The 25,370-nt window shown below is 44.4% G+C and overlaps 1 protein-coding gene across 4 annotated transcripts in view; it reads left to right on the forward strand.

Annotated features, from left to right (window-relative positions):
- GABRA3 (gamma-aminobutyric acid type A receptor alpha3 subunit) overlaps positions 1–25,370 on the forward strand; it is a 179,478-nt gene that overhangs the window by 147,295 nt on the left and 6,813 nt on the right. For 2 of the 4 annotated variants that reach the window (XM_019540283.1, XM_019540284.1), the window contains one exon: positions 3,664–6,939. The exons of 1 other annotated variant lie outside the window; for it this stretch is intronic. In XM_019540283.1, the coding sequence (XP_019395828.1) occupies positions 3,664–3,993 (330 nt within the window). In that variant the 3' untranslated portion in view covers positions 3,994–6,939. Of the gene's footprint in view, positions 1–3,663; positions 6,940–14,282; positions 14,511–25,370 lie in introns of those variants that run through there. One more of the 4 variants, XM_019540286.1, reaches the window with a different exon arrangement.

Here is a 25,370-nt window from a genome sequence, read left to right on the forward strand (position 1 = left end):
ACTGAAAAAGAGGCCAAGCACTATACCAAGTGCTATTTTCAAGGGACCTCTGGGACAGCCCTTGTCACTAAGTACTTTAAATACCAGTCACTTGGGGAAACATGGATGACACCATGTTTATACATCTGTTTACAGCTTTGATGGCATCAGCATAAAGATGATTATATAGACATAAAATGTGTGCCACGGGAAAATCAAATCTGTCCCTGATGCATTTCCATTGAACTCCATGAAGGACATTGGGAATGAATTGATTAATTTGTCCCTCTGATTTTTTTTCTTTTCCTCCCCAACAATCTCATAGTTTTCAGCATTACCTAAAGATCCCAACTGGTACCAGTTCACCTAGCTGGAGTTTGGGCACAAATAGAGATCTACAGGCTGTACCATAGGTACAAGGGCAGCGGGCAGCCAGCATTCCTGGCTGGGGTTTTACTTTGCAGGTTGTTATTCCAGCACTGATGAACCATGCAGTTTAAAATTCTTTCTGGTTGTGCAGACTTTCATGCTAGGGGCAACTGAGGCAGAAGCAATTAGAATGACTTGACCCTAAGCCATTCAGTGAGTCATTGTCTCTACTCTTGTTCTTGCACACAGACTGTTGCTTGATCTGTTCAACCATAGCCAGAGAATTTTCAGCAGGGCCTCCAATGGCTTAATTTCATCCTTAGCATATCTAAGAGATGCTTTGTACCAGTGTGGTCTTGTATACCATCAAACAAATGTAGTCTTGTATACCTTCAAGCCTTGTACACACTCCTGTCTTGTACCTACTGCTCACTTTGTGGCTATATTTTTGGGATCCCAACTTGAATCACTGCCATGTATACACTTCAGACCCCTAGGAGGTGCCATATGACATTTGCAGTGATCATACCATGTAAAGTATAGATGATTTGTAGAATGTCTACTGCCTGAATAGAAATGAAGTCATCCCCCTAAACTCTTCATGCTATGAATTGGATCAAATTGACTATAAGGCCAAGATTACCATTAATGGGTCTGGGCTCACTTCATAATATGCTTATCCTGAGCTCTAAAATGGAGGCTACTTCACATTCTCTCTTCGTAGCCCAAATCCCACCACACCCTCCTTTTCCATCCCTGACAGACCTTTCTGAGTCTGCCATCATCAAGCGTAAGTGGCCCTCACCCCGCATCACCAATTCTTGCAGCATAACCAACCCACAGTTAATTACATAGTATAGAAAGTCCCCTTCCATTTGGCTCACTGATGGCAGGTTGGTTGTCATATGAGCCCTACGTATTGTATAGCAGGGGTACATATATTTAATCTTCATAGACTCATAGTTGGAAAGGACCTCAGGAGGTTATCAAGTCCAACCCCCTGTGTGACAAAGGTACCTTCCAGGCCTGGTATAAGTATGGCCCTGTCCCTGTCTCTGGGCAAACTGCCCACCTTGTTCCCCTGCCATGCCTTGTTGATAGATGATTATGATGTCAAATAGGTGGGAGGCTGTCCTTTGTGCACCTAGATGACGGTCACTGGTACACACACCTACCATCCCTACACGTGTCCCATGGCTCACTGATGTCTCACTGTGTGATGATTCTCTAGCTGAAGGCTGGCCAAACTGGACAACTGGTCTTTACCATACTGCCCGCTTTGGATGCACACACACACATGCCTCCCTTTCTCACCAGGGCCTCTTGCACTGCACCAGCTATCGCCCAGTGTCTTGCATATTGCCTGTCTAGGCCACGCTGACTCTGTCCTAATCTGTGGAGATCCTCGGGCTTTTCTCTTCACCCCTCGGTCAGCCCTGGCACAAACTTTTGGGCCTGTCCCATGACCCTCACCCAAATGGGCCTGAGTGACTGCTCAGTTATGGGCCTACTTTACCCCTGGCCCCTCTCTCGGGCCGCAACTCTGCCTCTTCCACCCCTTAGGACTCAGCTGCTCCTCCCCAAACTTTAACTGGACCACAACTCTGCCCTGCAACTCTCAGGACCTGGAGTCTTATACCCCTTGGGCAAGGTGCTCCTCCTTGAGCATGCCTGGCCCAGTGCAGGGTCCAACACCTCATGGAACTCAGGCACTTCTCATAAGCTTACCTTCCCCTCCCACCCATCTCTCCTTGTAACCCACCTAATGCTGGGGGCAGGGGTTTAGGCACCCCAACCAACTTTACACCAGGGAGATTGTCAGTCCTGGTATTTGAGTGGCCCCGCCCCACCACAGGCAGAACCACAAGGCTTCCTTATCCCAGAAAGGTGCAGTTTTAGGTCATGTCTAGGACCTATTAGGACTCCTCCTTCCCCATAGCCTCACCCTTACCTCTGAAATATTCCTGGAACAGGAACCCCACAAGGCAATGTTACTCCCCAGCTGCTGAACACAAACTGCTCTGCTTTTATAATAGAGCTTTTCCAAAATGGCCACTCTCATCAGCCACCTGGCAGCTTCCTGCTCCAGCCCTTAAGGGTGTTCTGTCACACCCTGCTCCAAGCAGGATCATCTCCAACTAACATATCATCCCAGCCAAGGCTTTGTCTAGCTAGGTCTTAAAAGCCTCCAAGGATGAATATTCCATAACCTCTCTGGATAGTCTGTTCCAGTGTTTTACTACCCTCCTAGTGAGACAGTTTCTTCCTAATATTTAACCTAAACTTCCCTTGCTGTAACTTGAGACCATTGCTCCTTGTTCTTATCTGGTCTAGCCCTATCATCCTTGATTTGCATCTTCTAGTATCAACACTCACTATCCATGAAGTGAAATTAAATCTTCCTTCAGTGATAGGAAATTACCAACTTCTTGAAAATTCATGGCTAGCCCGAGTGTTCCAAGTCTGTCCTGCATCCTGTGAATATAACTTATACGGTTCTTTAAAAGGCCCACTGCATGACATAATGTTATGTAGCATAGTTGGTCCACCAGTCCCTTATATGGTATGTGATGTTGCATCATGACACCATGGTGCAGTGTCATCGTATATTATCACCATCATATTGTGAAGGCATCAACATCATGCCATAAATCAAGATCTCAAGGTCGTTTATTTTTGTCTCACCAGACACATTCAAACATAGTCGCCCCTAGTCAGCACTGCTGGCCTACCTTGCCATTTCATAGTCCAGGAAGTATGGCTAGATTTGTAGCCAAGCTCTTTTCCAGGAGTCTTAATTGAGTGAAACTGATTCTTCTTCATCATACTTGCTACAGCAATACGTCTCAGGTCAGTTGAGTTGGAGAGAAAAGTAATTCCACCTATCCTTGGCCTGCTTGGCATATCTCTAGCTAGGGTGGCTCTTCCCCAGCTGAGGATTCCCCCGTGTTGGGCAGCTGCCAACTAAGCATGTGCTTGTTTGTGCCACTGGAATGATGCTAAAGGAATGCAGCTGGACTGAGAACTGGCCATTGACTTCAGTTATTATTTAAATTGTAGTGATGTCTAATAGCCACCGTCAATGATGAAGACCTCATGAGGAACAGTATTATATGTTGTACTTCAATGATGTATCACCTTGTAAATATCACTCACAGAGGATTAGGATTCTGGCCATCTTTCCCTTCCACAATGCTATCTACTTAGTATTTTTGGGTGACCTGCTTTCCTCCTGTGTACAGAGGTGTTAACTAGGAGAGCAAAGGTTCTCCTTACAGCTTAACATTGCCTAACGTACACTTCTCCATTCCCTAGAAAAAGGAGCCAGTGGCACTGGTGAAGAAGACCAACAACACTTACAATATTGTGGGCACAACATATGCCCTCAACATCACCAAGGACCCCGGCCTGCCCACAATCTCCAAGAGCGCTGCTGCCACTGCTGCTGCCACCACCATGCCCCACAAGGTACCCTGCATGGAGGAGAAGCCTCCTGAAAGCAAGAAGACCTATAACAGTGTCAGCAAGGTGGACAAGATGTCCCGCATTGTCTTTCCTGTCCTCTTTGCCATTTTCAATTTGGTCTACTGGGCCACATATGTAAACCGGGAGTCAGCTATCAAGGGAATGATCCCCAAACAATAAAACCAGCGACACAAACCTTCCATCTGTGAACGCCATTCAGGCAGGAATTCTCTGGAGCTTTCTTCTCCATTTGAGTTGTTATTCCTATTAATTTAATTATAATTTGAATGAGATCAATGTAATCAAAACTGTAGTATTTATTTAATCCTTTATTCATTCATTCTAGTTCATTTATGATGATGATCAAGAAAAAAGGATCATAAAAAGTGTGCCTCTAACATTGTGAGTCTGACGTCCTCCCAAGCCACACCTCACCCTGTCTCTCCCCCTTCATCCTCCCTGAAATGAAAGCTGCTTGCATACCATTTTCATTCTATGCTAAGCTCTGCTGAGGCCTGATGGTATATTTTTCCTGTGTCCTCCTGCCCTGTGATGGACTGCCACGGTGGGTCCCCTTTGCTTAGATGCTCCTAGCAAAACGTGTTCAGGGATGTAATGGGCTTTATAGATGTCCTGCCATTTGTATTCGTTTTCAGTGTTATTCCTTATGATGAGCTTTATTCATAGTGTATCAGCTGTCTTGGTTGGTGAGCTGTCCTGGATTCAGGGAGCTGCAGAGGCTGGATCCCTTAATCTTACTGTAGACAGGTGATTCTAGGGCAGTCATGCAACTTTAAGGTTTAATGGGCTGGAGGAAGCCACAGCTATAGTGGAACAGACTACAGTGCCATGTATATCCCTATAGGGCTGCCAGCTCTCCATCTTGGCTATACCATCTGCCTCACTTCCTCTTTCCACCTCCCCAGTAGAAGTATCTTCAGAGCAGCTCTTTCTAGTTGAATCCTCCTATGAAGGCACAACATTAAGCAGGAAAGGCTTGTTTCTTCACTGTTCTGGCCTCTGGTAGGCCAGAATGTCATATTACAGGTTCAGGTGCTTTCCATCAGACAGAGAAACACAGACCATCAACTGAAGTGCCTATTAAATGAGCACACCAGAGCAGAACAGAGGTTGCCTAAACCTTGAAAGTTAGAAGCTAATGGGGCATGTGTGTTCTGATGTGTGGCTTTAGTTGTTGGGTTTTTTTCTGTTCCTTTAGTCCCTTTGTCCTGCTCTCCATTGCTCTCCATTCTCCTCTCCCTACTCCCAACACATCTTACCTAGCAACCATGTCTCAAAATCTCACCCTTCTCTGCCTTCTGTTTCATTGCCTGAGGATGAACTTCAGCCAGGAAGGTGACAGCAGCTGGACTTTCAAGTTCTATAGAGCAACAGTGATGTTACCTCAGGCTACAAAAGAATACATTTCTGTCTTGTTTCAGGAAAGGGGTGATCCTGACTTGGGAGCAAGAGTGATAGAGAGTTGGCAGGGGGAAGAACAATAGGCCTTAAACTGAAGGGCTCTTGAGTACTCTATGCCTGGTGAAATCAGTGGGAGTGAGGATACCTAATACCATGTCTGAAGCAGTGAAACTCTGTAAAATCAGGCTCTTTGAAAAGGCACTTTTAATATTTAATATGTGAAGTTCTTGATTTTGTTATCACTGAAATCCATATAAGTGAGGGGAGAAAGCCCTGGAGAGAGGCTCTTAGCCCTTTGCAGCTGCCCCACTTACAGGGACCTAATGACAACCGCATCTTCCCCAACAGCAGGGCTGAGATACTGAGATCACAGCTGTGCATTTCCCCTCCTACTTCCCCCGCTGGTGTCTGGACTCATGGATATGCTGTCCTAACACAGGGCATTGCATGTTGTATCTGGTAAACTCTTGTTTTCCCTACCAGCAGTACTGATCAATCTGTGTCACTTTCCTCCACCCCAGTGCAACCCCATGGTTTCTTTTTGGAGGAGGTTTCTATGAGTCCTGCTCTGTGGGCTGCTGTAATGACCTCCTTCCTGTGCATAATGATCATGTATCAGCTTCAACTTAGTCCTCTCATATTCTGTAAGGGGGCATTTCAGATCAGGCAGACTACTAAGCAGGTGATCAGCATGAGACACATGTGCCCCCCTGGAAGGATCAAGTAGGATGTACATGTACATTTGCAACATTCTGGACCTCTGCATAAGGGGCCAGTCTCACCCTTCATGGATGGAGGATGTGCCCCACCACAAATATTCACCAGGATGGCAGGACCAGAGAGGAAGGGCCCAGGGAAAGATATGTTGTGGTCTATTGTGTAATCCTTACTTGAGTACACAAGATCTTGTTCACACATGCCCTGGCAGCCTGACCACTCCTGTGCCTTCTGGTGACTGTAGCAGTACAATTGTCTGTCTTGTCACAATGTCTGCGACAGGAGTGCAGGAACCCCAGGACTAGATCAGACCCATGCTCCATCTGAGCTAATATCCATGTCTCCATAGATGGCTAGTTCTGCATGCTCCAGGGGCAGGACTCCCTCCACAAGCATTGGGGGGTAATGTGACATCCACAATTCCATGCTCCCTTCCATCCAAGAACACAGCACACAGCCCTCTCCCTCCCCACCCCCCCAACAGCATGTGACTTTCCTACAGTGCTTTTCATCCCAGAGACCTGGCACCACCCTTCCTAGGGTGCACCTCACTCACCAGTGCAGCACAAGCCTCTGGTCTGTAAGATGGCAGCTGTTTCACTTTGAATGGCAATGCTGTAGCACAGTTCAGAAAAGCTGCAGGTGAATGTCACGTTCCACTGAGACTGCTGATTCCCTGCAAGTTGTGAAGTTTGCCAGGATATAGGTATTAGCATTAATATTCTGAACACTGCTAATTTAACATGCCCGAGAGATAATATTATCATCATTACCACAAACTCTGCTACTCTGATTCCCTGGGTGGTAACTGCTAACAGGATCTTTAATGGACATGTTTTGCTTGTTTCTTTTAGAAAATACTTCTGTCATTTTCTTAAATATACTTTGTCTAGGTTATCTCATAAAACATTCATGGTTCTATAATACTCAGGCTTAAGTGAATGAAATAGAAACCCTTTAAAAACACAATAAAACAGTAATAATGAGTATATTGTGTTTACAAAAGGAATTGTATTGAATGCAAGCTTCAATATGGCCCCACAACATTGCTGTCTCTGAATGACCGCAGTGTAGGAAAGCAGCATTATCTAATGGGATGCACACGTTCTCCTTAATCCATTCTGACACAGGGGGCAGAGATTCCTTTGCCTGATATTTCTTTATGGAGGTTCTTACCAATGACAGCTGTACTTGTTGTATACTTTTTCATGGTTGTTGAATGCAGCACTCTCTGAATTATTTAAAACAAAATACCTGGGTTATACAAACCAAAAATAATGAACACATCTAATTAGCCAGTACTTACCATCTGAAACTTGGTCCCTACAGCAGCACAGTGACCCCTTGCCTATCTAATATCCATTAGTCTGTTAGGGCAGTCCTGTTCTACCTGGTACCGGTAGCTTGTTGCTTTCATATCTAATGTTTTACTTGTTCCATGGGTTAGACAAGGTAACTGATAAGTCTTGGAGGTAACTTCTCAAAACCATTACTCAATATGCATTGTTCTTATCCGTTTCCTCCTCAAACTTCAGAATAATTTCCTACCTGTGTGCCCTGCACAAATTCTTCCAAACTCATGTTTTCTCAATACCTAGCAACTCTTCCTATAAAACAATCTGTAAGTACAGAAGTAAGTAGCTGGGCCTAGACATGTGATATCATGTTGCCCTTGTGTATTACCCTCAGACCTTAGATATCTGCCTGATAAATTGTTCACTTTTAGGGTCTAAGGTGGTATACAGTGAATGCCTCATTCATTCCCACAAAATCCTGGCATTGATTTGTACTGCTGAATGCCAGCTGGAGGCAAAGCAACCAACATCCTTTAGTTAAAAAAAAAACCAAACAAGATGTATAATATTACTTCTACATGAAGAAGAATTTTGGGAAGATACTTATAAATAAATGGTTTAACATCCCCTGCCAGCTGATATCAGGGAACAGACAAAGGTGTTTTTTTCTAAAAGAAACAGAGACGTTTCCTTTCAACTAGCACTAAGTTGTTCGTCAACTTCTATTTCTAAAAACTCCAGATAAGATGTTATCCTAATACTAAATTCTTGATAATATATAGAATAATGTCAAGGGTTCCCACTGTGGTAGACTCAGAGCTACAGAAAGTCTTCACCCTGAAGCATTTTCAATTTAAAAGAGGATGTAACTGCAGCTTTCTGAAGAATGGAAATGTTTTTTCACAGTGAATTCCAAAATCTGTTTTCTTTCCATTTAGGATCCAAATTCCAACATTATGAAATTTTCTCAGCAAGAATGTTTGCAAGTATTATTTCAGGATTGTCAAAATGACTTGTTTCAATTTTGACGTTTTAAAATTTTCCATTGTAAAGTATAACAATAATAATCATAATAAATGAAATGTAAGAAATAATTATTTTCAAAGGAAATATAAAAAGGTGGAAATTATTTTACCATAGCTTTTTAGCCCCTTTGTTTTCCTCTGAAATAATAGATCTGCAAAATCAGCTCAGCTTCATGAGAGGTTTTGATTTACAAGAAACTGCAATGGAAAATTGTTCTGTTGACATTTTTTCCTGACTAGTATATCCAGTAAACAGGCAGCATTGAAGTGATAGTAGCAAACATCATGTTAGTGTTGTCGTTTATCCAGAGAATGGTTTAGACTGTCTTTGATTATGTTCTCTCTCTCAGCAAGGTGATTAGTTCACTGCTTTTCCCATCACCCTCTCTGAAAGGGCTTCTTGAACATTTAAGAGCAAATATTAACATCTAAACCTTGACAGAGAGCTATTACTTGGTGACCTTCCTCACTACCCTGAGCTCAGCAGGAAAAAAAATCAGTAACACCAATAAGTAGATTTTAGAAACACACATGATGTTTTGCACTTTGTGACCCATTCACAGTCAGAGCTTGCTGAGCAGAAGTGAGGGGATGGCCCTTCCCCGGTCCATTCCAATACTGTTCACAACAGGGTTTCCTTATTCTTTCTGTCCACAGCTCTTAGCTGTCCACATAAACAGGGTCACACACCCAGGCTAGTTCTGAACTCTAGTCTGTTTCAAGTGCATAAAAAATGTCTGTTTTCTACCAGTTGGCATGATTTCCTTTGCTCCCATCATGCTCCATCATCTGTGGCCCTTCCCAAGGCCATAGAGGACCTGCTGGATGTACTTTTAGATAGACATGAATATATATATATATGTCTCACTTAACCTGGGGGGGAGGAGGTTCTTACTCTGAGGCATTTAGAGTGGCAAAAGCCTCTGTTCTTTGAAGATCCTCACTCCACTGTGCTTGGGGGAAATGCCACCTTAAAGCCTAATACCCAAAGTATTGCCCTGTATATAATATAAATAACAAGGCCAATAGGAAATTAAAGGAGCTTTCCTGGGAAATGATTTTACTAGGGATAGACCTACTAAAAGGATAAACCTATTGAAGGGGCAGAGTTGTTGAAGGGGGGAACTGCTTTAGAAAATAACTTTTACAGAACTAGTCATACTTAAGGGATAACATTGTTAAAGGGACAGATCACTTTAATATATAATGCCGTTAAAGGAAGGGGCACTTTAAAAGGATAGGACTACTTAAGAGAGAGGAACATTAAGGGATAGCCCTGCTTGAGGGAAGATGTTATCTAAAAGGAGGAGCTGTTAAGGGAAATTGTTTCTGAAAGCCATATTCCTACTTCAGGATAACTCAAGAAAAGGGAAAGCAGTGTGAAAGGGAAAGCCATGCTAAACTAGTCCCTTTGTGTAATGGCATCACTGAACTGATTTAGGCTGTCTGGATGATGCCTACTAGAGAGACTAAGAGAGGCAGAAATGGGGGTGCTTTAATTAGCAAGACTCCAAGAGCCACACTAATTAAAATTCCAGGAGCATTACGTGTATCAGCATCCCTGTGCTGAAAAATGGCAGCAGGGAGCTTTGAACTAAAGCTCATTGAACCAGCTTTAGTTTAAAGCACCCCACCACCATTTTTCAGCACAGGAATGCTTATACATGTGACACATGTCTGCTGGAGTGTGGTAATTACTATGCTCCAGCAGACTCAATCAGTTGAGTCTGTTCTGATGCACCATGTAAGAGCCCTAAGAGTTTCTCTTGCTACTCTGTGTCTGCTCACATAGAACAGAGCAATTAAATTATGCAGTCACATGCCAAGAGCTTATCAGTGGGTTTCCCCTTTTTGTCCAACACCTCAGGTGACTCTGAGTTCACAACAACTCCTAAATAAAATAATCTTCCACTGCATATTCATTATCCAGACTGGAAAGTGAGAGAGGCACGAGGAGACAGCAGTGAACTGCATTTCCCAGAATCCTTTGTGATATTCAGAGACTGGGGAAAGCTGAGCCTTGAACATACAAGCTTTTGTGGAAACTTAAACTCTCTATTAATGCTGAAGTAAAAACAATACTTGCTGTGTTAAGCTAAACTGCTCCTGAAGGCATTTTGGCAAGAGTCAATAGCTCTGTTAATAGTCAATACCTTGACTGCTCCAAGGTATAAATATTTATTATTTGACCTATTTAGTGTTCAGTCAGCCAAGTATTCAGGTGAGGGGGGTGGTGGTGGCTTGCAAACTATTCGTATTTAAAAGTTAAAAAACACCATTCTGGAGCAGAGAAAATGTCTGTTGTTCTAATTTTCTCTTAGCTAAGTAGTTAAAACTGCATAAAACCCGGGCAGAGAAAGATCTAGGTCCCTCTCAGAGTGTCCACAATTTTCCCAAGTGAGGGGGCAAGGGATATTGAAGCCAATCTGTATTTGTGGCTCACTAATGGATTGCTGCTTGGTACTAAGGACACTGACAGAAGGGCTGCCAAGCATCTGTCAATAAAACTTACTGACACAGGACACAACTTTTATTGATGCTGCCCATTTATTACCAGCACAGACACTGGGATGTTATCAGGGAGGCAGCATGATTTTCAAATGTCCTCAGTGCTGAATGCAATCATTCCTCTCAAAAATGCAGTTAGCCAAATTATATGCAGGGCCAATCTACTCGCAGCAGCTAAGACTTCAGAATATACTTGGGTGGGCACACTCTGCTCAAAGCCATCTCTTGCAGGACCTATGCTTCCCTGCATGTTAGGGGTCTAGAAACGTCCTGGGGATGCAGCCAGAGTGCTCTGTAGCTAAATACAGAAACCGGGTTCCATTTCTTTTTATTTTTTCAGTGAAGGGTGTTGTACGTAGTTTCCACTCCAGCCAGACAGAGTCAGTTGTATTTCTTCTCTTCCTGGAAGTGTACAAAGAGATCATTGTAGCTGGGTACAGGAAGCCAATTTCTGTCTTCTTCCCTGGAACTTTGAAGAGTGCAAACCATGTGTATCTCAAAGGTGCACACATGAAAGGAAAACTATACCCCTTATACTGATCAACCTCTTTCTTGTCAAGGCTGGGAAGAAAGAGAGAGAAGAGATGTGGTTGCTAAATGCTTGGGAATGTATGAGCGGCTTCACTGATTGTGGTCCTGGACCATATAGGACAGACAGGTAGACAGATGGGAGCAGACCAGCTAATAGGTTTAGAGCAGACTTCAAAGCCCTTATGAATATAAAGAAACAGAAGCAGATGCATCATGCCTTTGGCTAGTGGCCCTAGACATGTGTACACAGAGAAGGAAACTGTGCTGGCGTGGTCTGGTGTGAAGTTTCATTAGCATGTCTAATTGACTCAGAATAAGCCAGTAAGGCAAGGAGGCCCCTGCCATGCAATCCTGCCAGAGTTGTTTTCTGCAGGTACCATGACTGTAGTGACAGGCCACTTATTGGCCATTTGCTGAGTTAGTCAACTCTACCCTTTCAGGCGCATCTGCTTTACATTGTATGCTTGTTGTTGAAAAATCTGCCCTGTTCTATCTCTTCTAAAAGAAGAGAAAACAGAAGTAGAGAAAATGGAGAACATAAAACTTGGGACTGATGGTCCTTGGCCTCCATCAAATCTCAAGTTTTATGTTTTCCATTTTCTCTACTTCTGTTTTCTGTTCTTGTTTTCCTCATTCTGGCTTCAAGTCTTTCTCTTCCTCTCTCCCTTCCCTTTCTCCCCTCCCCTTAAATCCCTTCTCTACTCCCAGCCCTTTTCATTCATTCCCTTCCTTAGCCACCCAAGAAGCCCATGCCTAAGCTTCAGATCCAATCACTCAAGCTTCTCTAGGCACCTGGAGAGTAGCTGCTTATGCAATCTGACTCTTAGAGGAAGGATAGGAGGGAACTGGCTACTTGAAGGGAAGGTGGAGTTGGAGGTAACTTAAGGCTTAATGGTGCTGTAACAGATGGTCCAGGAAGCCAAAAGCTCCTGCATCATCAGAGTTGAGGGCAGGAGCAGTCCTGGCTGTGGCCAAAGGGAGAGCTGCTTTGCAATGCCTCAATATAGTCTGCACCCTATAGTTGGTTACACTCTCAGTGAGGGCAGACTGGGCCTATTACCCAAGACAGCTGCTGACCAAGTAGGCAGATGCCCATTTTTCTAGTTCTCCAATCTGAACCTGAACACTAGTTACAGCAGGGAATGCTGCAGGTGAGACATTTTCTGTCTTCCTCCTGGAGCAAACATGATCTTACTCTGGTGCAGGATATGCCAGAGACAGGTCCTATGCTAGTTGTATAAATATATAGGATGTACATTATGCAGCTATCCCATTATGAGTGAAGAACCCTTGGTCCTCTTGCTGTGGTGACTTGCCTTAACTTAGCTGCTTTTCCTTGGTTTCCCAATCTGTCACATGAAATGAGTGTATATTGTGCTTCATTTACATTGTCAGCTTCCCAGTCCCCTCCCTTACACCACAGGACATTTTATGCTATGGCTTCTGTATTCAAAGATGCAACCACTTAATGTAGCTAGAAATGACCCAGAAATTATCTTTAGGAAAAAACCCAAAAACACACAAAAAACCCCCACCAGTAGCAGCAAATGATGAGGTTACATTTTCTTCAGGTATATGTGTGTAGCTTCTCTGGAGAGCAGTGGTTGCTGTGCACATGGTATATAACATTTAATGCCTTAAGGAATAAAGCCTGGATTCTCTGCTGGTGAAGTGGCCTCTGCCTAAGGCTTTTTTGCAAATACAGCATATCACATAACATGCCATGGAAGCTAAAAATCGTTAAAGAAGAGTCTTGCATATAAAGAAGTATTCTCTGTTAGACTTTTCAGTTGCAAGTCCTATTTAGCCCCTCTTACCTCTTAGTCTGGGTAATGTTCTGTAGTTAGATCTGAGGTTCTCTACTGCCTGGGGAAATGACCTTGTTACATGGACTGAAACAAGATTCAGGTATTAATTATGGTTCTTACACACCCCTTTAAAAGGACTGTCAACTTGAAAACCTCATTTCTGTCTGAAAGTTGACTGATTGTTACCTTTGACAACATATGTAGTCAGTTTTCCTTCTGTCTCTTGATTCTCCCTTTTCTTCCCCCATCTTCCTTACAGAGGGATAGGAGGAAAACACATATAATAACAGGAATAAGAATAATGCAATTGTAAAACCACAAGAACCTGGGGATAGGGTCAGGCACAGGGTTAATTTCGATCATGTGTCTGGTAATGAATTACATTTCAAGTTGAGATGTCCTTTTAATCTACAGCATGGGCAGCAGTATTTTCAAATCACCAAAGCTTATTCCTAGTGTCCTGTCAACTGGTATTCGGTCATTCAAAATCATTTAGACTGTCATGGACATCACTTAGATTCTCAGTGTCCATTGACCCTTTCTTCCCCACTGGTCAGTATCTGATTTCAAGATGGTGACACCAGACAATTGTTTAGCTGCAGTGCTGGTGTCTGATGGGTGTTGTAGCAAAGTTGCTTGAGCAAAAGGCCAAAGCAGTCCATCACAGTGAAAAATATACTCCAACAAAATGCCAGAGACACCCTCATTCCACTGCCTCAGGTTGAATCTGCTTCTAAGTTGCCTGTTCTGTTTTGTTTTTCAACTTGTAAGACTCCCTTTACTATGAGAAAGAACATAGCTGGCAGCAGTTTAACGCATGCATGACAATCCTGTTATTACTCCTATGATTGCAGCTGTAAATAGAGAAAAAATCCCCTTTTTTAACTTTATTTTCTTTTTTGACTATCTGTTAATGACCTTCTTAAGGGATTTCTTATGGAAACTGTGATATTTCTCTCTCTCTCTTGCTCTCTGAAATTTGTGTTTCAAATGCTTTTCTGGTGCAACGTTCAATGCCTGTTCGTATCTCTGAATTGTATTTTTCAACCTTTGCTGGAAACCTAACTTGCCCATTCTAACTGGCAGGATTTTTGAATCCTATGACTTTTCAGCTTATGGCTTTTTCAATAAGTTAAAGCAAGTGAAAATGTTTTTTAAACAAGGAAATTAAATGAAAAAATGAATAGAGAAGAGGTCACACTGGATGATGAACAAGACAAAGGATCTGAGTGGATAAGGAGAATTCTTCCAACTATGTATTAATCTCCTGATATAATACATAATATGGGACTGTATGGCTTCTTCACTGAATCAGATCACTCTGCCACTCCAATCTACACACTCTTGAACTTCAGTTAAAACAGACAAATAAAAATTCATATTTTAACAAATTCTGAGCCATTCATTCCTTTCTGGAGATTGTGGTCAATTCGAAAGGTATGTCAATGTACAGGTTAGGGTGAGCACAGAGTGGGTTCTCTGAACTTTTAGGATATGTGTGCAATAGGAGAGAGAGTCCTTTTAACGAAGGGTAGCTGATGTGTTGCCCATTAAAAAGCAAACACTCCAGGGAATATAAAATATCTTGAAAGCGGTCTGTTTTATTTTTCTGTATTGACACAGGTAGGTTATGGTGTGAAAATCACAGGTCTGACTGCAATAAATGCTCTAGTTCAATCACAACCTGTTGGTTTGATGCAAAAACCTTGGGGTGAAATGTTATGGCCTGTGTTATAAAAAAAGGTCACTCTTAACAACCTCAGAAACCTATGAAATTCAATTTATTTCCTAAAAGTTAGTGGTGTAACAGAGGAAGAAGAGGGTGTGGGATTACATTTCATTAAACCCAGCATCACAAGAAGGGTTATAGTTAAAAATAAAAATATTGTCCTGAGTTGATTGCACTGGAGAACACTAACAGACATGAGAAATTTATTTTAGAAGAAATGCTTCTCCTAGTTTTATAAACTTTACATTATATATCTAGTCTGTCTCATCACAGGTGTTTTTTTTAAAGATGTGATATCCCATAAGGATGTGATAACAAGCCATATTACTTTTATGAGATTTTATATTTAGTGTATTAATACTGTATTTACAGTTTTTAATTTTTTCCTTATATAGAAGTCATTCACAGACAAAAGGACTTTGTGGTATTGTTTGTTATTTTGTTTTCACTTTTTAGACCTTTATTATACAAAACTGAAAAAAAAAAAGTTGCAAGTATAAAACCCCAGAAAGGGCTGGCCAGGAAAGCTTCATCACCGCACCCTAAGTAATAAATGAAAACTTCTTTTCCATTTTCACAAGTCATGGTCACACACTCATGACCCCCTGCCCATCTTTAACAGTGCTTTAAAAATAGATCCTTCTGGTGCTTCAGAGCAAAGTGCCCAAACTCAAACCTGAGTTACAGGTGGACAATGGACATGAGGGCATCCCAGATGGATGCATCTAGAAGGAGGCCCCTGCAACACATTTCTTGCAGCTCTTCATTATTACCATCTTAGCCTAGGACATTCAGAAGTTTGCCAGGTAGATGGTAGAGCTGTGCAAAACAGCACCATTTCATTTTGACTTCCATTTCACCGTTTCGAAGGGACAGTGTTTCATTTCGCTGTTTTGAAGCACTGTTTCGCTTTGTTTCGTTGAAACTGTTTCACTCTTTTAATGCTGTTTCGACATTTTACCTCTAGGCTATAATAGGGAATCATGAAAATGCCTATAACTTTGTCATTTTGTGCCTGATTCAGATGAAAATTACAGGGCTGGTAGCCCCTTCTGAGGGCATGAATCCTGCCACATTTCAAGAAAATAGTTTCAGGGGTTTCTGGGAAACTGCACTTCAAACAGTTCAAAGCAAAACTCATATCACTTGCTGGCAGGGGCACCCTGCTGCCACACTCAGATCTGGGGGCCCGTGCCTCCTGTGAGGGCTGCAGGGCTGTGACAGACTCTTCCCGGGGAATGCAGGCTCCTGGATCTGTGTGCGAGATGACAGCAAGCTGCCGCTGCTGGCTGGGACCGGCACTTGGCGCAGCCAACACCAAGCAGCAGGAAGATTGGTGCTGCCACTGTCCTCAGCCAGGAGTGGCAGCATGCTGTCATCCCACACACAGATCCAGGGGCCCACACTCCCCGGGAGGGCTGCAGGGCTGTGCCAGACTCCTCCCAGAAGGCATGGGCCCCCAGATCTGTGAACAGGATGGCAGCAGGCTGTTCAGCATGAGCTGAACAGCTGTCCCAGCTGGCAGCTGGGATTCCTGGCATTCAGCATGGGCTGAACAGCTGTCCCAGCTGGCAGCAGCAGCCTGCTGTCATCCTGCATCATCCAGGGGCTCGCATCCCCCCGGGAAGAGCTGGAGGAAGTGATCAGAGAGCTGGAGAAAAGATCTGGGAGCTGGGGAGTCCAGCCCCCAGTTGGATTCCCCCAGCCCTCTGATCATTTCCCCAGCTCTTCTTGGGGAGGTGCGGGCCCCCAGATCTGTGTGCTTGGTTTCAAAAGGCTTCTGCTGCAGTTTCCCATGCCCCCCCGGGAAGTGCTGGGGAAATGATCAGAGAGCTGGGGGAAGCGATTAGAGAACTGGAGAATCAAACAGGGAGCTAGATGTCAATGCCAGAGAAGTTCTCCCACTGCCCCTCTCCCACCTTAGTTTGTTTAGCTGCAGCAAGCCTGGCTTTGAAACTGTAAATGTTTTGAAACTTTCAAAACATTTCAAAGCTGTTTCAAAGGCTTTTGTTTTGTTTCAATTTTGCTGTTTCGAGTTCAAAATGTGTTGAAACAGCTTCAAAACAGCTTTGAAACGAAACACCTGGTAAAATTTTGCACAGCCCTAGTAGATGCCACTCTGAGTGGCCTGGTACTGGACAAAGAAAATGTATACTGTTTGAGAGAAGTCTCAGTGCAACAGAAATGAGGCCACTGAGCACAGCAAAGAGCAGCTGCAACTAAGGGCAATTGAGGAAGGAAGAAACCCTGGAGGCTTTGTTTCTTGACATGTATATATCCTTCAGCCTGCAGCTAGTAATAGTTTGATATTTATTTCATGATATGATGTTGATTTTCATGTAAAGCTGTCAGGCATCTCATCAGGGATAGGCACAGCTGGCCTTCTGCTACTCTGAGGCTTTGAGGTGAAAGAGCCTCTGAGGTGGAAAACAAATTCTGAGTGCCAGGATGGCTCTGGAGAACTAAGAGGCTAGCAAAATGGAAACCGTTCTTCTGTTACTTTATGCCTAGTCCCAGTGAGCGCGTCTGCATGTGCATTTGATCCAGGAGCAGTTTACTCGTGAGTAAACAACTCACAGGTAAACGGTCCCAGGCAGGTGTCTACATATGCAGGGACTCAGGAGAAGATTTGCTGCTCATGACCGCAGTCTGTTCCCACCCTGGCCAGCCCTGCACCAGCCCCTGCAACAACCAGGGGGAGCTCTAAGCTCCCCCTGGACGCTAGCCCAGGGGCTGGCAGGGAACATGGGACCAGGAGACAGCCGTCTCCTGGGGGCAGGGACATTATTTACTGTATTAATACTATATCATTATATGTAAAATATTAACAGTTTTTTTCTTTTTCCTTATATGGAAGTCATTCATAGACAAAAAGACTTGGGGGGGGGTTGGGGTTTTTTTGTTTTCACTTTTTAGACCTTTATTATACAAAACTAAAAAAAGAAAGGTTGCAAGTATATAACCCCAGAAAGGGCAGAGACACTGTCCCCATGCCCTGGCAGGAGGGAGGTCTTGGCCCCAGTTCCCTGATTAGAGCCAGGGGACTTGGAAAGAGCTGCAGGTCTCTCACACCCCTGCCCTGATCTGCCAGTGGGGCAACTAGCAGTGAGGTCCTGGCTGTGTGGGGATTCCCACCAGTGGATGGTGGCCCCACCAGCAGATCAGGGCAGGAGGCTGGGACCTGCACCTCTCCTGCAGCACTTTCAAAGCCCCATACCTTTATTGGACAATTGGGGTGTATAGCTGCTCCTGACTGGGACAGTTCCCTGGGCCCACACCACAATCAAGGAGTAGGCACTTGAGAACTGTTTCCTGCCCAGATCCACATCTGTTCCTCGGCCAGCTCTGCAATCACAGGGCTAGGCAGCCCCTCCCAGCAGGGAGCTCCCAGCTCCTGCTCCATGACTGGGGACTGGGTGCTGGGAGATCCTTATCTCCCAACCTGAGCCCCACAGTCTTGGGGCTTGGGCTGGCCCCCATGACCACAGAGCTGGCACTGGGAGATAAGGATTTCCCATCCCCTTGCTCTCCAATTGCAATGGTGAAGCAGGAGCTGGGAGATAAGGATCTCTGAGCCCCTACTCCCTGATCCTAATCTTGGAGCAGGAGGTTGATAGTTCCCTGCTGCCAGGGAAGGGGCACATATTCCCCACCCCAGCAGCAATCTCCCACCTCCTGTTGCCCAGCTGACCAGGAGCACGTTTGCTCCCAGTCAGGCATCTACACAAGCACTACTGTGCAGTAACTAATTGCAAGTAAATTTGCTACTTGCATTTGCAGGTGGCGAATTTACTTGCTATTAGAGCAGTTTACTGTGCAATAAATGTGTGCAGATGTAGACTCGCACACTTATTGCATAATAAACTGTCCTACTGTGCAGTAAAGCATCTTGTGTAGCCACACCCACAGAGTGCTAAGTGTGTCCTAGGAGGTACCTAGTAGGAAGGTACAGCCAATGTATGGGCATAGTTGGGAACTGACACCGTACATCATGGGGCTATTTTAGTGGAAGGGGGAAAATCACCTGGCTTGAAGTACTAATTTCATTAATCCTTTCCAAACAGGGGGTTGTTCTTCTGTCATCTCCCATCTCCGTCTGACAGAGGAAGGACAAACCCTTCTCTGAAGCCATTCCCAGCTAACAAGGAAGCTCCAGAGGCAAGACAACTAACAAAGGGGTGCTCTTAGACAATGTATATCAAGGCAAGACCTTGCCCTTGCTGCTACAAGTTCTGAGGTCACCTCTTTCTTGAAGTTCCCTCCAAAATATATTTTTCTATCTGAACAATGTCTAGCAGGAAGAGGACCCTGATACAGTGGTTAAATTGCAAAAATAAACCAATTTATCTAAATGTGTCCAGGGAATTGTGGTATCTGCCAACAAGGAAGCTAAAGTTGCTGATGCTTCATTATGGAATTTTCCTGTCTCTGACCGTGGCTAAGGCAGTGATTCTCAAGCAGGGTGCCACAACACCTTGCGGTGCTGTGAGATCCTTTTAGGTGTGTATAGGGTACCACAAAATATTAGCACAGTTAGGTGTCAAACACCTATACATGATTCCCAAGATAAACTCATAAATTTGAAATAGGAATCTGTAGTGTTAAAATCATTCTGACCTATTATGGAATTTTTGAGTCCTTCGCAACAGAAGAATTCCTATATTATTTTTTTGTAGTCAAGAAGCAAATGAAAGCTAAGACCTGGTACTTTCTGGGTGCATCTACATGTGTTGCTATGGCGATGTTGTCACTGCACTGTGATTTAGTACTTCCAAAAGGTACTTTTTAGTACTAAATCACAGCTCAGTAACAGCCCGAACATGCAGCACACAGTTATTTTTAGCAGCTACTTCATCATAGCTATAACAGGGGAGTATGTTGCTATAGTGAAGGAAGTGCTAGTCACATGTAGATGCCCATGGACACTACATCACCGTAGCTTGTTGCTATGGCAATGTAGCGTCACATGCAGACACACTGTCTGGGGAGTGCCAGCGGTGTAATGAGGGATGTCTTGCATCTAAAAAGGCAAACAACCACTGGTCTCAGGTTTTATATAGGGGATGATAAAAAGAAGTTTCCTTCTCCCAAAAAAGGAAGGTCTGGATCTGTAGAGGAGTTGGAATCAAGCCAACTGAAACCAAGGAAAGAATTTGTCAGTAAATCCAAGTTCTTTCTTTTTGGCAGGACTAAAATGGACCCGTTTTCCAATTTCCATGAACATTCTTATATTTTTACTAACGTTTTGTCCAATATGATTTTTTAAATAAATTTTCACATCCCCAACCCTAGTTTTCACCAAGAAAAAAAGGCTGGTTTCCATAAAACACCCAATTAAAAATGTCATGAAAAACAGAAGAATAAAAACAAGTTACAATTGCTCACAAGAAATATGTCTCTTGAAAAATGAAGGAAGAAAAAATTGCAAAAACCCATTTCAGCTACCTCCCATGTGCTGAAAATGGAGGGAAATTCCCTCCTCCCTGTCTCCTTTCCTGGATTTCTCTGAATGCCACCTGGATGCTGCACCAGGGTCTTGCTGGCAGGACAATATTTGCAAACATATTGCAACCTTGAACAAAAGTTGGAATTCAGTATTCAGCGGAATCAGTTCTCCTACTCTCCATTTCAGATGACACAGGAGGACAAGGAATGCTTAGGGTCACAGCTACTCTAGCAGATGGATGGTAACCCTGGGCCTGGGACTTAGGGCCCTACATGCTTATTTTTTCCCCAAGAAAGAGCACAAGTTTTGACTTTGAAGGGACAGGCTGCTAGCAGAAGGGATGAAGGGAGGGAATGGACTTTTCTTATAAGGGTTTATTAAGAGGAAAAAGGGGGTAACAATCCACCAAAGTAATAAAACACTGCCCACACAGGGGCCCAGGTACAACAGACAGAGTCCGTGGAGGGAAGCTGCTGTGAGTCATTGAAGTCCTAGCCTAGTTCCAAACAACATGCTCACAGAATCAAACCTCTTCCTCTGCCTTCTGTGGCTTGAACAGCACAGCCTAGAAACTTCCAGTCTTCATAGATATTAGGGCTGGAAGGAACCCTGGAAGATCCTTGAGTTCAGCCCCCTGCCCCAGGGGCAGGAAGTCAGCAGGGGTCATAGGATCCCAGCAAGATAAACATCCAAATGTGTCTTGAAGGCGTTCAAAGTAGGTGCTTGAACAACCTCTGGTGGCAGTTTATTCCAAACCTTGGGGGCTCGGACAGTAAAGAAGTTCTTGCTTATGTCCAGCCTGAAACAGTCCTGGAGGAATTTGTGACCGTTTAATCTTGCCATTGCTTGGGTGCTCTGGTGAACAGACATTCCTCCAGATCCTGGTGAACACCCCGGATAAACTTGTAGGCAGTCACCAGATCACCTCTGAGCCTGCGCTTTTCCAGGCTGAAGAGTCCCATGGCTCTCAGCCTCTCATCATAAGGTCTGTTTTTCTGACCTCTGATCATGCATGTGGCTCTTCTCTGCACTCTGTCAAGCTTCTCCACATCCTTTGAATTGTGGAGCCCAAAACTGGATGCAGAACTCCAGCTGCGGCCTCACCAAGGCCGAGTACGATGGGAGAATTGACGTCCTGGGATTTGCTTGAGAAGCATCTATGGATGCAAGCCAGCATTTTGCTCACTTTAGTAGCCACAGCATCACATTGAAGGCTCATGTTTATCTTGTGGGCAATCATGAACCCCAAGTCCCTTTCATCTGTAGTGCTAACTAGCACTGCCGAACCTGTAAGCATGTTGCAGGTTTTTCCTCCCAAGGTGGAGAACCTTGCATTTTTTAGTGTTAAACACCATCAGGTTCTCATCCGTCATGGCCGATCCAATTGAAGGCTTTCTCCTGGTCCAAAGAGACAAGCCCGATGTTGAGAACAAAGAGGTCTGCAGCTGTCAGCAGGTCTCGAAGCAGGAACAGATTGTCCTGGATGGTCCTGCCCGGCACTCAGTAGCTCTGCTTAGGGCTGATGATAGAAGTCATAATGGTGCACAGTCGGTTAGCCAAAGCCTTGGCCAGGATCTTGTAATCAGTGCACAAGAGGGACACTGGTCACTAGTTCTTGATGAACCAAAGTCTCCTTTCTTAGGCAGCAGGATAAAAGCTGCTCAGCAACAGCTGATTGGCATTGTCTGGTCCACAAGACTCTCATGAAAGAAACGCAGGAGGCAGGGGCTGAGGAGAGGCCAGAAGGTCTTATAAAACTCAGCAGGCATCCCAGGGATGCCAGGGGCTTTGCCCAAGGTGAGGTCCCCAACAGCATCTGTGACTTCCTTAAAAGACAGTTCTCATTCAAGATGGTCAGTCTCTGATGAGCAAAGACTAGGGAGGCCATCATGTAAGTGCCTAGCAGACTCTAGGCAAATTGGTTCAGCTGCAAACAGTTCCTGGTAGAAGTCAATGGCATGGCATCAGATCTCAACAGGATCTGTGAACATTTGGCTGGCTGGGTTCTTAAGATGGTCAATGACCTTCTGTGCGGCTTGTCGTTTCTCAAGTTTGAAGAAGTGAGTCGGGGCATCAGTCTTTGACAGTTCTTGGCAGCTAGCATAGACCCTCACATCCCAGGCTGCACTCTCTGCTAGCTCCTGCAGATGTTTCTTGCAGAGCTTAAGACTCTCAATTAGCCCTGCATTACCACCAGCATCATGCAGGGCCACCTCAAGCTGCACCATGTCTTCCTTCAGCTCCCAAACACAGAGGTGAAGCTTACTTGTTGCCATCTGCATATACTGCTGACAGAAAACTCTAATCTGCACCTTTCCCATATCCCACTACTGCTTCCAGGAGGGGAAGGTGCCTCTTGCAGCCTCCCATGTCTGCCAGAAATGAGCAAAGCAGTCACGGAAGTAAGCATCCTACAAAATACTAGTGTTGAGGCACCAGCAGGGTGTTCGGGAATGTATCCTGCCAAGAAGGCTCAGTGCACAAGAAACCAGGCTGTGATCTGATAGTCCTGCCGGGGTAAAGTGGCTGTGGCACAGGAGTAGTAGGTGGCACCTGGCAATGTACAGGCAGTCAAGGTGGGCCATGGAAAGCCATTTGGCAGTTGTCTTCAGCCAGGTAAACTGCCTTACATCGGTATGGAGATGGCGCCAGACATCAACAAAGTCCACTGCCTCCAAAGTGGTCCACAGCTTCCAGGCTGAGGATGGATAGGGCTCCGGTCCATTCTGGTCAAGATGTGTGTCAACTGTGAAATTAAAGTTCCCACCCAGAAGGAGAAGGTCATCATCACCAGGTGTGTTCTGCAAAATGTCAGCCAGTGTCTCAAGGCGGTCCATTCTTGTCCAGCAGTGAGTGCATAGATATTGATGAGGAGGAGGCAATGTTATGCGAAATGGATGTGAATGGTGAGCAGGAGGCCAGGGACAACCTCTTGGGCTACTTCTGAGTCTGGTGTCAGCCGTGTAAATGGGAACCATTTACATATATGCTGTGCAACCCTCCGGTGGTGTTTGGTCTGTTCTAGAAACTGAGTGAGGTGTTCAGCAGAGTAGCCAGCACAGGGAGGTTCCTCAGAAGCAGGAACAGGTTCCACCTCCAGGGTGGGGACGCTCCCTATTGCGGGGCACCTTAATTGAATTGGGGGACACTACCTCCTGAGGGAGGACTTCTGTCAACTTATCCTCAGAGGCAGAATCAAAGTCTGACTCTGAGGAGGAGGAAGTGTACATGTTAGGCACCAAGAGCTATTGAGCCCTGAGGGGAGCACTTGACCCCTCACCAGGACTCTCAGCATCAGGTCCTGTGGGAGCAATGTCACCTGAGGGGTCTTGTGAGGTGACATCAGTCCCTGATCTCTTGGATGGGGTGCTCTCCTGGGCCGGGCACTCTTGCTCTCGGAGGGTCTAACCTCCATATCAACCTCTTCAGACTCAGGGATCTGAGAGGTAAGGGGAGGGCTGTTGGACGCCCCCACCACCTCCCCTACCCCCAGCTCACCCCCAACCCCTACAGGGTCTGTAAAAAAAAGTAATGAAAAGTGAGGGACTACAGTGGGAAAGGGGTCAGACTGTCTAGGGGTGGGAAAACAAACCCAGAGAAGAAGAAAGGCTCACAAAATGGGGAGACTCTCTCAGAGCTTTGAGCAGACACTCCTGTCAGCAGCCATGTTGAAAGAGAGAAAGAAAGACAGACAGACAGTCAGTCAAAGGAGCACGTATTTAGAGCAAATTTTGATCTGCAAAGTCAAAGAAAAAGGATGAAAGAAAGAAAGGATAAAAGGAAGAAAGAAAACTGCTAATATTTTATATTAAAATCACAGATCCTGAAGCCCCAACTCATTTTATAACTCAATTTCTTCCCTATGAAAACTCCCCAGAACCCAGGACCTCATGATGAAATCTTCCTGATTATGAAGAGAAAAAATACACAGAGATGCAAAATGTATCCCTGTGTTATTGCTACTTCATTTGAATTTAGAGAAAGGGGCATGACGAGGAACAGAGTATAATTGCAATGCTCAATGAAGTGCATTACTAATGAAAATTGACAAAGCCAGAAGAATTTAATAAGAGAAGGAATAGCAGAAGCAAGTATTTATTGCACTGATTAGAGATCCCCCATGATAGGTGCCTTATTAGAACAACAGATAGATTGTTGTTGTTATTATGCATTTGTATTACAATGGTGCCTAGAGACTTCAACTGAGATCAGAGATCCATTCTGGAGAGTGCTGTCTCAGCACCAAAAGTTTACAGTCTAAATAGACAATACTGAAAAAGGATGGATAGATACAGGGTGGGGGAGAGATAGGCAGATGCATGGGAATTTAGCAGACAGATAGGAAGAATCTTGAGCAAGATCAATAGGTATGCTGTCATTTAAGACCAAGTTTTATTGGACAAATCTTTGAGCTCCGGTAGTAGACTAAACAACAGGCAAAGGTCTGGGCCCACTGAATATTGAAAGATGATACAAGATGGCAATGCCACATAGTAGGGCAGAGCTATGTGGAAAAAATAGTTTTGCTCAGTTTGATAGAAGCTAGGCATCTCTCAAGAGGTATAGTGATACCAGTGCTATGCTTACATCAGTGCCTTAGTTTTCATAAGCATCAAGAAATACACCCAGTTCATCAAAGGTCCCATCAGTGGGAATGTGCTGGGACCTAGGATAATATCTGCTAGATGTAAAAGCAAGCTGCATCTGACTAATCAGCTCAGCATCCTTATGGCTCCTACCATAACCAGTGCTTCTAGTCCCAGGTTGTATAAATCATCAATTGCATTAAAAAATAAAGCTCTGATTATGCGTAACATGGTTGAACCTATAGGTGTGGACAGCTCTGCTAAAACAGTGGCCTATTGGTTGTCATCATCTTTGTAAGTAACAAGGTGTCTCAGGTGATAACCAGGCTTATTACTCTTACCAGAAAGCTACTCAAGAGACATGACAACTGGACTTTTGTTTTAAATGTCTTGTTCTCAAGGAACAGAATGCAGTTCAACAAGGAGAAATGCAAAGTGCTGCATCTAGGGAGGAAAAATGTCCAGCACACCTACAGCCTAGGAAATGACC

This window comes from Crocodylus porosus, unplaced genomic scaffold (genome assembly GCF_001723895.1).
Source record: "Crocodylus porosus isolate Cpor-Errol unplaced genomic scaffold, CroPor_comp1, whole genome shotgun sequence".
NCBI lineage: Eukaryota > Metazoa > Chordata > Crocodylia > Crocodylidae > Crocodylus > Crocodylus porosus.